Below are 12,235 nucleotides of genomic sequence, written 5' to 3'. Positions count from 1 at the left end.
CCCACGTAGATGGCAGCCATAACAAAATCTGATCTTTTTCGAAAGCGAACGTTTTGAATGTACACGATTACTAGCACTTTGAGAAATATTTGCATGGCATGAATGTAAACTTACTCAATTTCCATCGTGGCATGTGCAATGCAGTTTTAAACGAGGCACAGAATCGGCGGCAGCATGGTTTTGAGCTGCTGTGCGCGACGTCACAGATAAGATTCTCACTTATTGCCCAAAAGTCTTTTCAGAGATGAATGAAAAAAAAAAAAAAAACAATTCTTGCCGTGGGTTAGGCTGAAGTTAACATATCCTCGGGAAAATCAAAGCGAAGTTTTGCTGCGGCGTTTTTCAATAACCCAGTGAAAATTCATGTGATGTAAAACCGACATCTTAATAATATATAATATTATCTGGCACAGTTACCTTACTGCATTTGACACATATAACATGTTTTCGTACCTATCGTTCCTATAGGCCTGATACACGAACTTCTAACGTGCATTGTCACTTCATAAGGATCGAGCCATAAAAGTACAAAGTAGATAAGAAACCAAAATCTCCGCTGTTTCCATTGACAAGTATCAGGTATCCGATATTTTGACTTATAGCCGTGGGGGAGCATATATGCAGATCGGCAACGCTACTCATCCGTAGTCGTAATATCACCAGGAGATCATGCACTTTTATTTTTCTGCACGCCGCGCATATGCTGAGATGTACCCACTCACAGATGATCGCATCGAATGTATTTTTACCTTGACTACAATTCCCATCGACAATCGGTTACTGAAACCGGCCCACAACGAATACCAGTGTTTTCGCCATTTCCGATGGAGGCGGAAATGTTGTAGGCCCGTGTACTCAGATTTGGGTGCACGTTAAACCCAGGTGGTCGAAATTTCCGGAGCCCTCCATTACGGTGTCTCTCATAATCAAATAGTGGTTTTGGGACGTTAAACCCCACAAATCAATCAAATCATCAGTGTTTTCGCAAACAGGACGCATCGCATTATTCACACTGCACACATTACGCACAATATTCCCATTTTCAACGTCCGTAAAGATGTACCAATATTGTCGATGCCTTTCAACGCACACTACACGCCACAGTCAACACTGCACATTTTCGAAGAAGATGCCGCTGTTCCTCGCACAGGCCGCCGCGTGTTCACTTCTCGTAGATAAACAGCAGCCAGCGTGGCGAACATTTCATCGCGCACATTATCACACACCTAGATGTTCTCTGACACATGCCATAGCTAATGTTGCCACTTTGAGATGACTTCACGCTGTGACGTACCCCGGTAGAGGTCTATTGAATAATCTGCTCAGTTCCACAGCTACAAAACAAGTAAATCGTGATAAAAAAATGCAATACCGACCGGGTTCAATTACCATAACAAATGCAGTGCACGCCAGCCGTTATCTTGTGCCCTTGAATGAGCATGCTGTGAGGTCAGTCTTGCGTACCGTGATCTAAACAGCAATTTCATGTTTCAGTAAAAATGCCAGTGTGCAGTTCTTTAACAGTTTGATTATATCTGTGAGATAATTCATGGCAGCTATTATAAGATAAAGATGAATCAGTATTTGAAGCTGACCACGTTTTCGCCTGTAGATCAAAACAACATTGAGAAGAAGTGACAGTGGCTGTGGGCCCATTCTACAGACATATAATCAAGGAACCATCTGAGCTGAAGTCGCGGACAGCAGGGGCGTAAGCAGAAACTTCTTCCGGAAGGGGCACACCCGGGCTGAAAGATGTGATTAACTTATTTTGTGCACTATATGCCATGGGAAAAAATTTCGGAGGTGGGGGCTCGGGCTTGGTGTGCCACTAACTGGCTACGCCACTGGCAGACGGAAACCCATGTGGTCGGGCACACACAAGGGGACAGACATCCTAGGAGGAGAGAGGGAGGTGGCACAGATTGCGGTAGAAGTTACCATGACAAGAAAAGTAGCTTTAGCAGACTGGAGCGACACATGTAAGATGTAAAAAAGAATGTTTCGTCGTACGCGCTGGCCAAGCACGCAGAAGCAACTAGCCACGAAATAGACTGGAATGGGGTTAAATTAACAAAAGTTAAGAGAATGAACTAAACTTCCGGACTTTATCTTGACTCTCTGATAATTCGGACGGCGGCGCACATTATTAAACGTAATGACAGCAATTTCCTTACATGTATGCATGTTCGTCACATTTTAAAATATACATAATCGGATTGTTCGCACATTCATTTTTTCTAGTGAACGAGGCTCCTATGTGGTAACTGTAACGTTCTGCTTTTATGTGAACAATCGTGGTCAGGCTCGTTTACACCCCAAGGGCTTTAAGTTAACCACAACAACATAGAAAGAGAGCGGTGACGTTGGCACTGCCGGCGACCGTGACAGTGGCATTGCGTACGTAACGCGCTGTGGCTCGTCACCAATATAATGCAGCTTTCCGGATTGTGTAGAGTGAGAGCAAAACAATTCTGTTCAAAGTGAAAACACTGCCAATTTGCAGTTGAAAAGAATGCATCTAATCGCCAGCTTTCTTTTGCCAGAATGAGGAGAGACCATGTGATTCAACCCTGCACGTCAATGCGATTACAGCGCTCGCTCTTCCAGAGGTGGGCCTCGCACCCAATATAGGTAGGCACTGGATCGCACATTCGGGATTCAGTCAAGGGCGTCTTCACTCAGCTTTCGCTTGATGAGCACCAGCGTTAACGTCACCACCAGCGTTAACGTCACCGCCAGTGTAAGCGTTAGCACCTGCTGCTTTGCATCTACACATGGTTCCCTTTAGCAGAAGATGGTCCAATTTTCATCTCATTAGAAAGCGTCAGTGCTGAGGAGAACACCCACTGGTTCCTTCCCGCATCATTTTGTGCTTTCCCCGCTTTCTTCTCTTCGCCAGCAGCGCCAAGGGTGAACGCCAAAGAAAGTGAGGGGGCAGTGGCACTATTCTGATGTCGCAGTTTCTTGTTCTGCACATTCCACGTGGAAGCAAGAGTTCACGCAGTGCCTCATTGATATGTGGGGTTTAACGCCCCAAAACCACCATATGATTATGAGCGCCGCCGCCGCAGTGGAGGACTCCAAAAATTTCTACCACATGGGGTTCTTAACATTCGCCCAAATCAACACGCTGGCTTACAGCATTTTCACCTCCATTGAAAATGCAGCCGCCGCAGCCACGTACAAGCAGAGTCTCAACCAGGTGGTATTCAAAGATGGTAGCTACAATGATGATGCACACAACGTATAATTTTATTCACCCAAGTTCAAGATAGCTTGGTTCAACTCTTACCATCTTTGTAGCATCACACATATTTGAGACAACACTAATGTTCCATTATATGGTACTATATATTTTACAAAATTCCCACCACTTTCCCTCAAGACATAATAATAACGCTCTGTAGTGCTACTGCTATATAAGAGACAAAGTGGCATACAAAATTAAAGTGAATTTTAATTTGTTATAACAAGTCTTGGAATGAAGTATAGGCATTGCCCTAAATTTATTGGGCGTCTACGTATGGATAACGAAGAAAGCAGTTCGTGTACCACCATGTCGGTGCTCCAGTGTGGCTGTTTCAGTGATAAAGGTGCAAGATGTGTACTGGAGGGGAGCAATGTGCGATATGCGATTTCCACACTCAAAACCCACAAAACAGTGCAGATACACAGCAATGTACCTTTGATGACCAACTAAATACAGCCAATGATAAAATCGCAATCTCAATGCAATTCGCTGAAATTGAAGTTAACAGTAAAAAAAAGTTATAGCTTACTTTTAGCATTGCTCGTGGTCCCAAGCAAGTGCGTATAACATCAGCAACAGCCTAAAAAAGGAAAAAAAAATATATATACTTATATTGCCATAATATGCACTTATGACTAGAAAAAGGTTGCATGTCCTTTGAACAAAAAAAAAAAAAGGTACTCAGTGGTAATTCAGACACCTCGGGCCGTCACTGGGTCGTTTGCACGCGACCCTCGAGTTGGAAACCGCGAATGAGTTCACATGAGGTTTCATCACCATCACCACTGGGCACTCACAGTAGCTCAGAAGAAAACTCCGCAACTATGATCCACACCGCGATTCGAACCAGCGACCTGCAGGTCGCCAAGATGGCGCCTTAGCCCACTCGGCCACAAGCACGTCCGCAATCAGCACAACAAAATATCTAGTGGCTCGTCATATACGGAAACTCGCACAGCAGTCGAACAATGCACCGTGCTTTACTGCTACTGCCTTGCTTCCTACGCTACGCCTTTTTTACTTTGTTTCTATTGTTCGTATGTGAACCTTCATCGACCATATTTTTCAAAATCATGAAAAAGGGGGTGACTGGTGCATATCTGAATATGAACTAATGTCTCAGAAATACGGATTCAAATAGGCCGCCTTCTTCGCCTCGAACTTGTTGAAGTATCTCCTTATATGGTGTTCAGCGTTTCCACAAACACCGATAAGACTGCCAGATTTAGTGAATACGTTCGGCTAACCTAGGCTTCCACGTACACTAGACTACATTCACTTCTCATTAATTTCCTTTTCATAAAAGTGCTCAGACTGAGCAAGCCTTTCGCACGCCACATGCTAGGCGCCCCCCTTTGTGGAGGAGTCGCCCAACGAAGTAAGCCTAGCGACGCCGACACATGATCGCGGCAACGGGCTAACACTCGCACGTACGCCACATTTAGGTGCGGTTATTCCTCAACCACGAAGTAACCCGCGAAAACTCGCCGCAGCACGCGAGATTTCTTAATATCATAGTGCAGTTTCATTCAAACCACGTTCTACAAATATCGACTGTCACGCCGTAGCCATTCACTCACCTTTGCGGCTCGAACATTCTCGATCTGAACTTTCCTGCCAGACTCGCGCTTGGTATTCTGGCCTAGAAGAGAAGCGCATGTATGTAGCGAAAGCGACACTCGAACAGAGAGTACTTGTAATGTGGAAAATGGATCGCGTTATCTTACTCAGAACAAGGATCGGGACTTGACCAGGGCCCATCATTTTTTTCTTGCTACACGCGTGTACCGCACTGGAGGAGGAGGCTTCAACTGCGGCAATACACAGTGGATGAATGAAACGCAATGTGAGACACTTGCCCGCACCGAAGCAAACGCTTTACCCCCGAAGTAGTGTAATACGTACCGCTCTCGTGTGTTGAAAACAGTCACTGCACAACGTAACTCTAAAGGACCTCCGAAACTGCACAACAACTTAGAAGTGTCTTTCTTGTCTCTGTATTGTCGTTTTGTTCTCGCGCTATAACTATCTTCATGCACAACGACGTTTTAATTGACCTCCGAGATTAGAATGCACTTTGAGCAACGCACGTTGGTGTCGCCATCTACTGCTGACAAATAAAAGTGTACAAAAGTCGATGGCAGCGGCCTCTCTAGTCCGCAGCTGAAACCTTTGCGAACATGATGGTAGTGTCCTCTGTCGGAAGCTGCCGCAAGCAGCCATTATGCGGCGTTCCGCGCGGAGTTTTTGCAGTTGTGCGGGATGTTTTCGTTGAGCATGGTGGGTCGCCGAAAACGTCAGCGCCAAGCGCCGAGCGGCGGTCCATGACCTCGGTGTTTTAACGCCTTTTGGAGCTCTATTAACGGCCCTTCCCAGGTCTATCGCGGAGTGTTGTGCCCGGATGGACGTTGGTGAGTTCCCACTTTCAGTTTCGGGTTCCGCGTAGCGCTGCGGAATTGACAGTTCGGAACGGCACGCGCAGTGCGGGCTTTGCTCGGTCCGAAGAGGCACTGCTGTCCTGTTTATATATGCGTGCACTATTGCTCGTAATATTGCTTTCGACGCAAGGGATTGATTCGTCGGGAACGCCTGCGGCCTGTGGGAAGGGCCTAGAAAACCGCTGATTGCGTTTGTTTTGACTGCTCACTGTCTCCACTGTTGCGAACTTCTGAAGTGGAGGAGGCGTTTTCTTACTCCATCGGGACCTCTCGGTCTGCACCGCACCGCGAAAAAAATATTAATAAAAGAGTAAGGCGCGCGTAAGAGAAGATGGGTGTTTGCAGGTTAGTAGAGAGGGTGATAGGATTAGTAATATAATCCTGCGTGAAAAAAAAAAGTTGCACGATAAGTCGTTGTGATATAATGAAGTGGCTTTTGTTTTTCTATCGCTTGTGCCTCTGCGAAATCAGGTTATGCACATGCGTGTAAACGCCGATAGCAGAGACCTTCTTTTCACCCCTTTAGAGCTGCATGTGATTATTATTATTATTATTATTATTATTATCTGTGTAAAGGTCGATTATTTCATAAGCTCTAATTAAAATTAAGTGAACGCAACTAGCTCTAACGATGGGAGGTAATAGTCGAAAAGAAAAGCTATGGAATTTTCTTATACCTTCGCGTTAAAGTGGGCACTTACCTGAATATCGTCAAACGCACATGCGCTCATCATTTTATGCGCGTATATTTAAACGGTCACCATAGAAGCCGTAGTATAGTACTACCCTATATACTAATTGGACAGATTGCACTGCGGAACTCTACGGCGGTAAAACTTGCTGCCTGCTGGGGTCACGAAGAGTGACTCTTGCATATTTAAAGGCTCGTCGTGCACGTTAACCGTCCTTCATTATTTTCCTGATTTTGTCTTGGTCTTCGCTCTCGCAATTCTCCGGTGGCGTGGTGACAGAGTTCGTTCCCGCGGACCTGTGGTGGGTCCCCGAACTACGGCAAGGTGGGGTGGGTTGTTTAAGGGACGGGTCCGTCGTATAACCGTCTTCTAATTGACCTGTTAAAAAAACTTCTGTTTGCGTGGGATAAAGGGATATAAAACGAAAGTGGAAATACGTAAGAGACACATGACCTCGTACGCGGCGTCTTCTGCTTCATCCGCTGTGGATCTACACTGCCGACTTGTGATCTACACCGTGTTTCGATACGCCACGTTCGTTTTCACTTCTTATCTACTGTGTCACCACTGCCAATGACGTCGTCACTACCATATCACGCGAAAGTTGACAATATAACACCCCGAGTGATCTAGCCCGGTCATTGTTATATGATCGCCGTTTTTACGCACCCATTTATTGTATCTGCGTTCAAAGTATGCGCTCCTTAGAAGCATGAGTCCGACATTCATTGCAGGTATTTAGTGTCATTGTCGTAAATTTTAAAATTAATATTTATTTTACAAATATGTAATGCACATGATTTTAGTCCCCTTCGCAGCAACAGCCATTGTAATTGATCACACCGGTGCATGTGCATTTTACTTTTACCTGACGCTCTTTGGCCATCGTAGCGCCATTAAACACTGACAGCAACATAATAATGAAGTACCACGCATTAATTATACCTGTAGTAGAATCCTGTGATCTCAATATTCAAAGTGGGGAAAAAGTTTATTCATCTGTTTGTTCTTGTCTGCCCAGTTGTTGCGCACGTGTGCCGCTTTTAGCAAAATGGTGATGTGCTTCAGATGTATGTCAGAACGTATGAACACAAATACGCCCACTTTTACTTTTTTTAAACACGCAAACATGCTTATAAAAATGATACCCGCAAGAAAAAATGCATTATACGGGAACGAAACAGCGAAGAAAAGGTTAAATTCTCCAACGACTTCCTAACGGAGTATTGAAAAAAAAAAACATGTTTTTTTTTAAATTTCGTATTGCTAGTAATTTTATATCGTAGCTTTTATCGCTCACTTTTCATCGCAACTTGACGGACGTTTCCTTCAACTGCCATTCTGGCCCTCCCGAAACTCTCACAGAATAAAAAGAAGACAAACGAACGAGCAAACACTTTTTGAAAAGGTGTGCTCACTGCAGGGGCGGATCCGGCCACCCAATTTAGGGTGGGGGGGGGGCGGTCACTTGAATTAAGACGTCAAAGGTGGGCATGGTCATTACTTTTTTGTTTTTTACTAGCACAAAAACCCTGTAATGGCATAAATACTGTTAACGTGTGCTCACAGTGGTCCCACTAATTTGTCCTAACCGGTGATAGCAGGTGGATGGCAAGCACTGCAGAGAGGGGGGGAGGGTACGGACAGGTTTTAGGGGGGTGATCGCCCCCCCCCTCTGGATCCGCCACTGTCTCACGGCATCGCGCGTCATTTTTGATCATATTAAAAGAAAAGCGGCGCACAAAAAGACGGAGACAAAGAAGAGAACCACACACAGCGCTGCACTCACAACTGAAAGTTTAATCCGAGCAACAATAATTTAAAAGTACTAGCCGCGCATGACAAGAGAGGTACAACGAAATTAAGCGGTACGCTCATCAATAAAAGTGAACTCTTTTTTGTGCAATGTAACCGAGGTCTGGCTTACGCAAGCATCGCGTGACTTGTTAATATGATAGGCTTCAGACATTTCACGGGTGAATTGATCGTGGTGCTTAAAAATAATAACAGTGTCAGACAGAACTTGTTGCTCGGATTAAACTTTCAGTTGTGAGTGCAGCGCTGTGTGTGGTTCTCTTCTTTGTCTCCGTCTTTTTGTGCGCCGCTTTTCTTTTAATATGAATATACACCAACTCGCCCAACTTTCTATTCTGTATCATTTTTGATCCTCGCAGATACGCCACGGCGCCTGCGACGTTTGCTTTCCTGTTAGACATCCGCGCTCGTAGCGGCGGCCAACTTGCGCGCTGCGGGTCGCGTGGTTTCGTGTTGATCGACGCCCTTACGATCTTGTCGGAAATGGTGACACGACGCCACGCCCCCCCTCGGCTCCCTGCACGCGACGCGCTGAGAAGGCGTGTTCGCTTCGCGTGTCTTCTTTACGCCTGCTCTTCGTTTTCGGAATTCGAATAATATAAGGCGTTTTACCGCGAAAGCTACTGTGTGTATAGATTTGGAGCTGCTCTTTCTTTCAAAAATGTCGCCAGCCTTGGGCTCCGTGTCAAACTCGCAGCACTCCTATTTTTAAAGACGATAGCCTTTCTTGGGGACCTTCGTCACAAAAATTTTGGTCTGTCTGTCTGTACATTTGTCTGTTTGTCCGCTCTTAACGGCATCGGGTACTTGAAACGTCCGACCCCATCCGCAGCGCCCACCAATGTCGCTCAAGGTTGAGCGTTCATACTTGTGCAATTGTCAATTAAAAAGCAATTATTGCGCATATTTGAGGCACCATGACAACACGTATATATTCTGTTTGTGCGTCTTTTACTAAAAAAAGGCATACATAACTAATTCTAACGACCGTAGCGTTCATCACGCTACGCTGACCATGCAACGCTTGCGCGAGAAGGCGAGTGTTTCCAAACGCTTTGCTAAGACGACACGGTGGTGGCACCTACCCGTCGCCGTGCGTTCTACAGCGTATCACATTTGAGACGGGCGCGCACGCCCGTCTCAGAGCCGCGCGTTTCGTTTTCCTAGAAACTGCCAGATAGCGCTCACGTGTGACGTGACTCGATGCGCTCGTTCGCCTCCGCTGCACGCTCGAGGCACTCTAATGCAGCGCCTTGAGAATACCATTCACCGATTTTATCACGCAGAACATCAAATAAATGCTTTGTTCACTCTCTTCATACGCAAGACTATCGTCTTTCGACGACATTTGCAAATTAACACGCAGATACGGGGCCATTTTTTTTAGGGGCGAAGCTCCTTAGGGCGTGGGCTGTGCGTCCCCTGTAGCCTGTATGTAGCCACCTCTAGTTTAGTTCTTGCAGTGTTCACTAGATGGCGGTACCGTCTCCTGTATGTAGCCACCTCTCGTTTAGTTCTTGTACTGTTTATTAGATGGTGGTACTTGTAGCTGATGATGAAAAGATGCAAGATGTTATAAACTAGAAAGCGGTATTTGTAGTTGATGAAAGACGCGAGATCTTATAAAATAGGAATGATGTCCCATATGGCGCGTGTCATTGGTTGAAGGCAATCGTTCGATTTAGTGCGGCGACGTACGCTAGGGGGAGCGATGTAATAAAATCGAGTGGGTAAAATGTACAGAGGATTCATGGTTTACCAGGTTTACCTCCGGAGCTTCGCCCACTCATCATCATTCACTTCATGGATATGGCAGAATTTTTTTTCTTTGAAGTATGCTTAGCAAAAACACTAAATAAACCCAAGCTTCTCATTAATATTGTGCCTAAGCTGATAAGATATACATCCCTAAGTATTCATTTTCGGTCGAATGAGCATGCGCTTTGGTGGGAAGTTTTTTCTCTACACACCCCCCCCCCCCAAGAAAAAGAAAAAAAAAACGAACTGCCTATACTGCCGTGCCGCATCGTACATGTTATCATTGACCTACGAGACATAGTTATGTGCAATGCACTAACTACTAACCCGTGTAACAAAGGGAGGATTATTAAGATCAACATAACGCCAAATGCGCTCCGAATAAGCGAATGAATGCAAAGCGCCCTAATTGCGCTGCGTTCTTGTGCGCACACTGTGTGCTTGCTTTGAATACTCAGCTCGTGTTACGTACTCGGTTCATGTCGTTTTCAGTTCCTCATTTTTTTTCCCGTCGTCACTGGCTCGCACGCGGCTTGAACCTTCGTTATTGGTAGCGCCGAACGGTCTCCGCGACAGAAGATAAATGAACCGAATCGAAGGAAAGAACACACACACATTACGATTAGCATTGCAGAATGTGTGGAGGTGGAGATGCGAGGAAAAGCAGAGAAAGCTTACTCTACAAGAACTCCACGTTATGTATATGACGAAATGAACTTGCTAACACACACACATATATATATATATATATATATATATATATATATATATATATATATATATATATATATATATATATATATATATATATATATATATATATAATATGCCACGTTCCATTTTCCAAGTTTTTGTTATCGTCCGAAAACACCGCACGATTCTCAGCGCAAACCGCGCCTGCAGTTTTCTAGAAGGTTCCGGACTGTAGCAGATCATTTCGATAAGATCACGCCCACTGTGCGAACGGTACAGATTGTTCTGGAACCTACGCCACCGCCAGCGATAACGCTAGAACATTCGACGGCAAGAGTATAAATGCCGACGCGCTTCGCCGCTTGTCAGTTGTTGATCGAAGGCCGACGCTGCGTTCGCCGCTATCAGTCCGAGACTGCTGCTGTAATTGGACTTTCCGTTTACCGGGCACAGGTTCGCCCAAATAAACAGTTAAATCCCAACACGAAGTCTCCTGTATTCGGCCACGTCACGACCCCGTGACATCTGGTGGAGGTGCTGCTTCGTTCATGTACCGGACGCCCCCGTCAAGCCGTGAACCCAGCCCACGTCGCGGAGAAGACACCGACGCCAACCAGGAGCAGCGAACAAGCCGCCGACAGCAAGGGCTACCACCGGAGTACGGGCTTCTAGAAGACAAGGCGCGGAAGACCAAGGCCATGACTGCGACTGCAGCGACAATGACAACCGCAGCGTCCCAGCCCACGATGGTCATGCATCAACCCAGGGAACCACCAATTTTCCATGGGTCATCGTTCGAAGACCCGGAGACCTGGCTGGAAACATACGACCGTGTGGCCGCCCTCAACCACTGGGACAACGAAGAAAAGCTCCGTCGTGTGTACTTCTACCTGGAAGACACCGCAAGGACCTGGCTAGAGAATCATGAGTCCACGCTCCGAACGTGGGATGTCTTCTGCGGCGCATTTCTGCAAACGTTCGCGAGCGTCGCTCGCAAAGAAAGGGCCGCTGCTCAACTAGAGACCCGGGTTCAGCTTCCAAATGAGAAGGTTGGAATTTTCACAGAGGAGATGACCCGCCTATTTCGTCACGCTGACCCAGACATGCCTGAGGAGAAGAAAGTTCGTTTCCTCATGCGAGGGGTCAAACAGGAGCTCTTCGCGGGACTAATGAGAAATCCACCGAACACCGTCCAAGAATTTGTATCCGAGGCGACCACCATCGAAAAAACCCTTGACATGCGCACCAGACAGTATAATCGTCGCCTGATCCCAGAATGCGCTGCTGCTCAAACCAGTGACTCTGAAAACCTGCGTGAAACGATCCGAGCGATCGTGCGGGAAGAGCTGCGCAAACTGTTGCCTTCGGCGCACCCTCAAGAGGATTCAATCGCCGACATTGTGCGAGAAGAAGTCCGGCAATCGCTTCGTATTCCCGAAACACCGCCGCCCGAGCCAGAAACTATGAGCTACGCCGCTGCAGTGCGCCACAACGATCCTCCCCGTCCACGCCAAAACGCCGCCCCATCGCACTTTCGTCGACAGACGCCACCGCCGCCACCACCCCCACCGACGTCATACCGTTCG

At 46.4% G+C, this 12,235-nt stretch overlaps 2 protein-coding genes across 2 annotated transcripts in view; one reads left to right on the top strand and one right to left on the bottom strand.

Annotated features, from left to right (window-relative positions):
• CCT3 (chaperonin containing TCP1 subunit 3) overlaps nt 1-5,064 on the bottom strand; it is a 47,265-nt gene extending 42,201 nt beyond the window's left edge. The window contains exons 1-3 of the mRNA XM_037412594.2: nt 4,981-5,064; nt 4,834-4,895; nt 3,783-3,833 (exon numbers count right to left, since the gene is read on the bottom strand). Coding sequence (XP_037268491.1) covers nt 3,783-3,833; nt 4,834-4,895; nt 4,981-5,017 — 150 coding nt within the window. The 5' untranslated portion in view covers nt 5,018-5,064. The remainder of the gene's footprint in view (nt 1-3,782; nt 3,834-4,833; nt 4,896-4,980) is intronic.
• A 442-nt stretch (nt 5,065-5,506) lies between these two features.
• LOC119167317 (multiple C2 and transmembrane domain-containing protein 1-like) overlaps nt 5,507-12,235 on the top strand; it is a 250,349-nt gene continuing 243,620 nt past the window's right edge. The window contains exon 1 of the mRNA XM_075890480.1: nt 5,507-5,664. Coding sequence (XP_075746595.1) covers nt 5,655-5,664 — 10 coding nt within the window. The 5' untranslated portion in view covers nt 5,507-5,654. The remainder of the gene's footprint in view (nt 5,665-12,235) is intronic.

The sequence above is a fragment of the Rhipicephalus microplus genome, chromosome 1, assembly GCF_043290135.1.
Source record: "Rhipicephalus microplus isolate Deutch F79 chromosome 1, USDA_Rmic, whole genome shotgun sequence".
In the NCBI taxonomy this organism is placed as follows: Eukaryota; Metazoa; Arthropoda; class Arachnida; order Ixodida; family Ixodidae; genus Rhipicephalus; species Rhipicephalus microplus.
The sequence above is the reverse complement of the archived record's forward strand: the minus strand, read 5'-3'. Positions and strand labels throughout refer to the sequence as shown.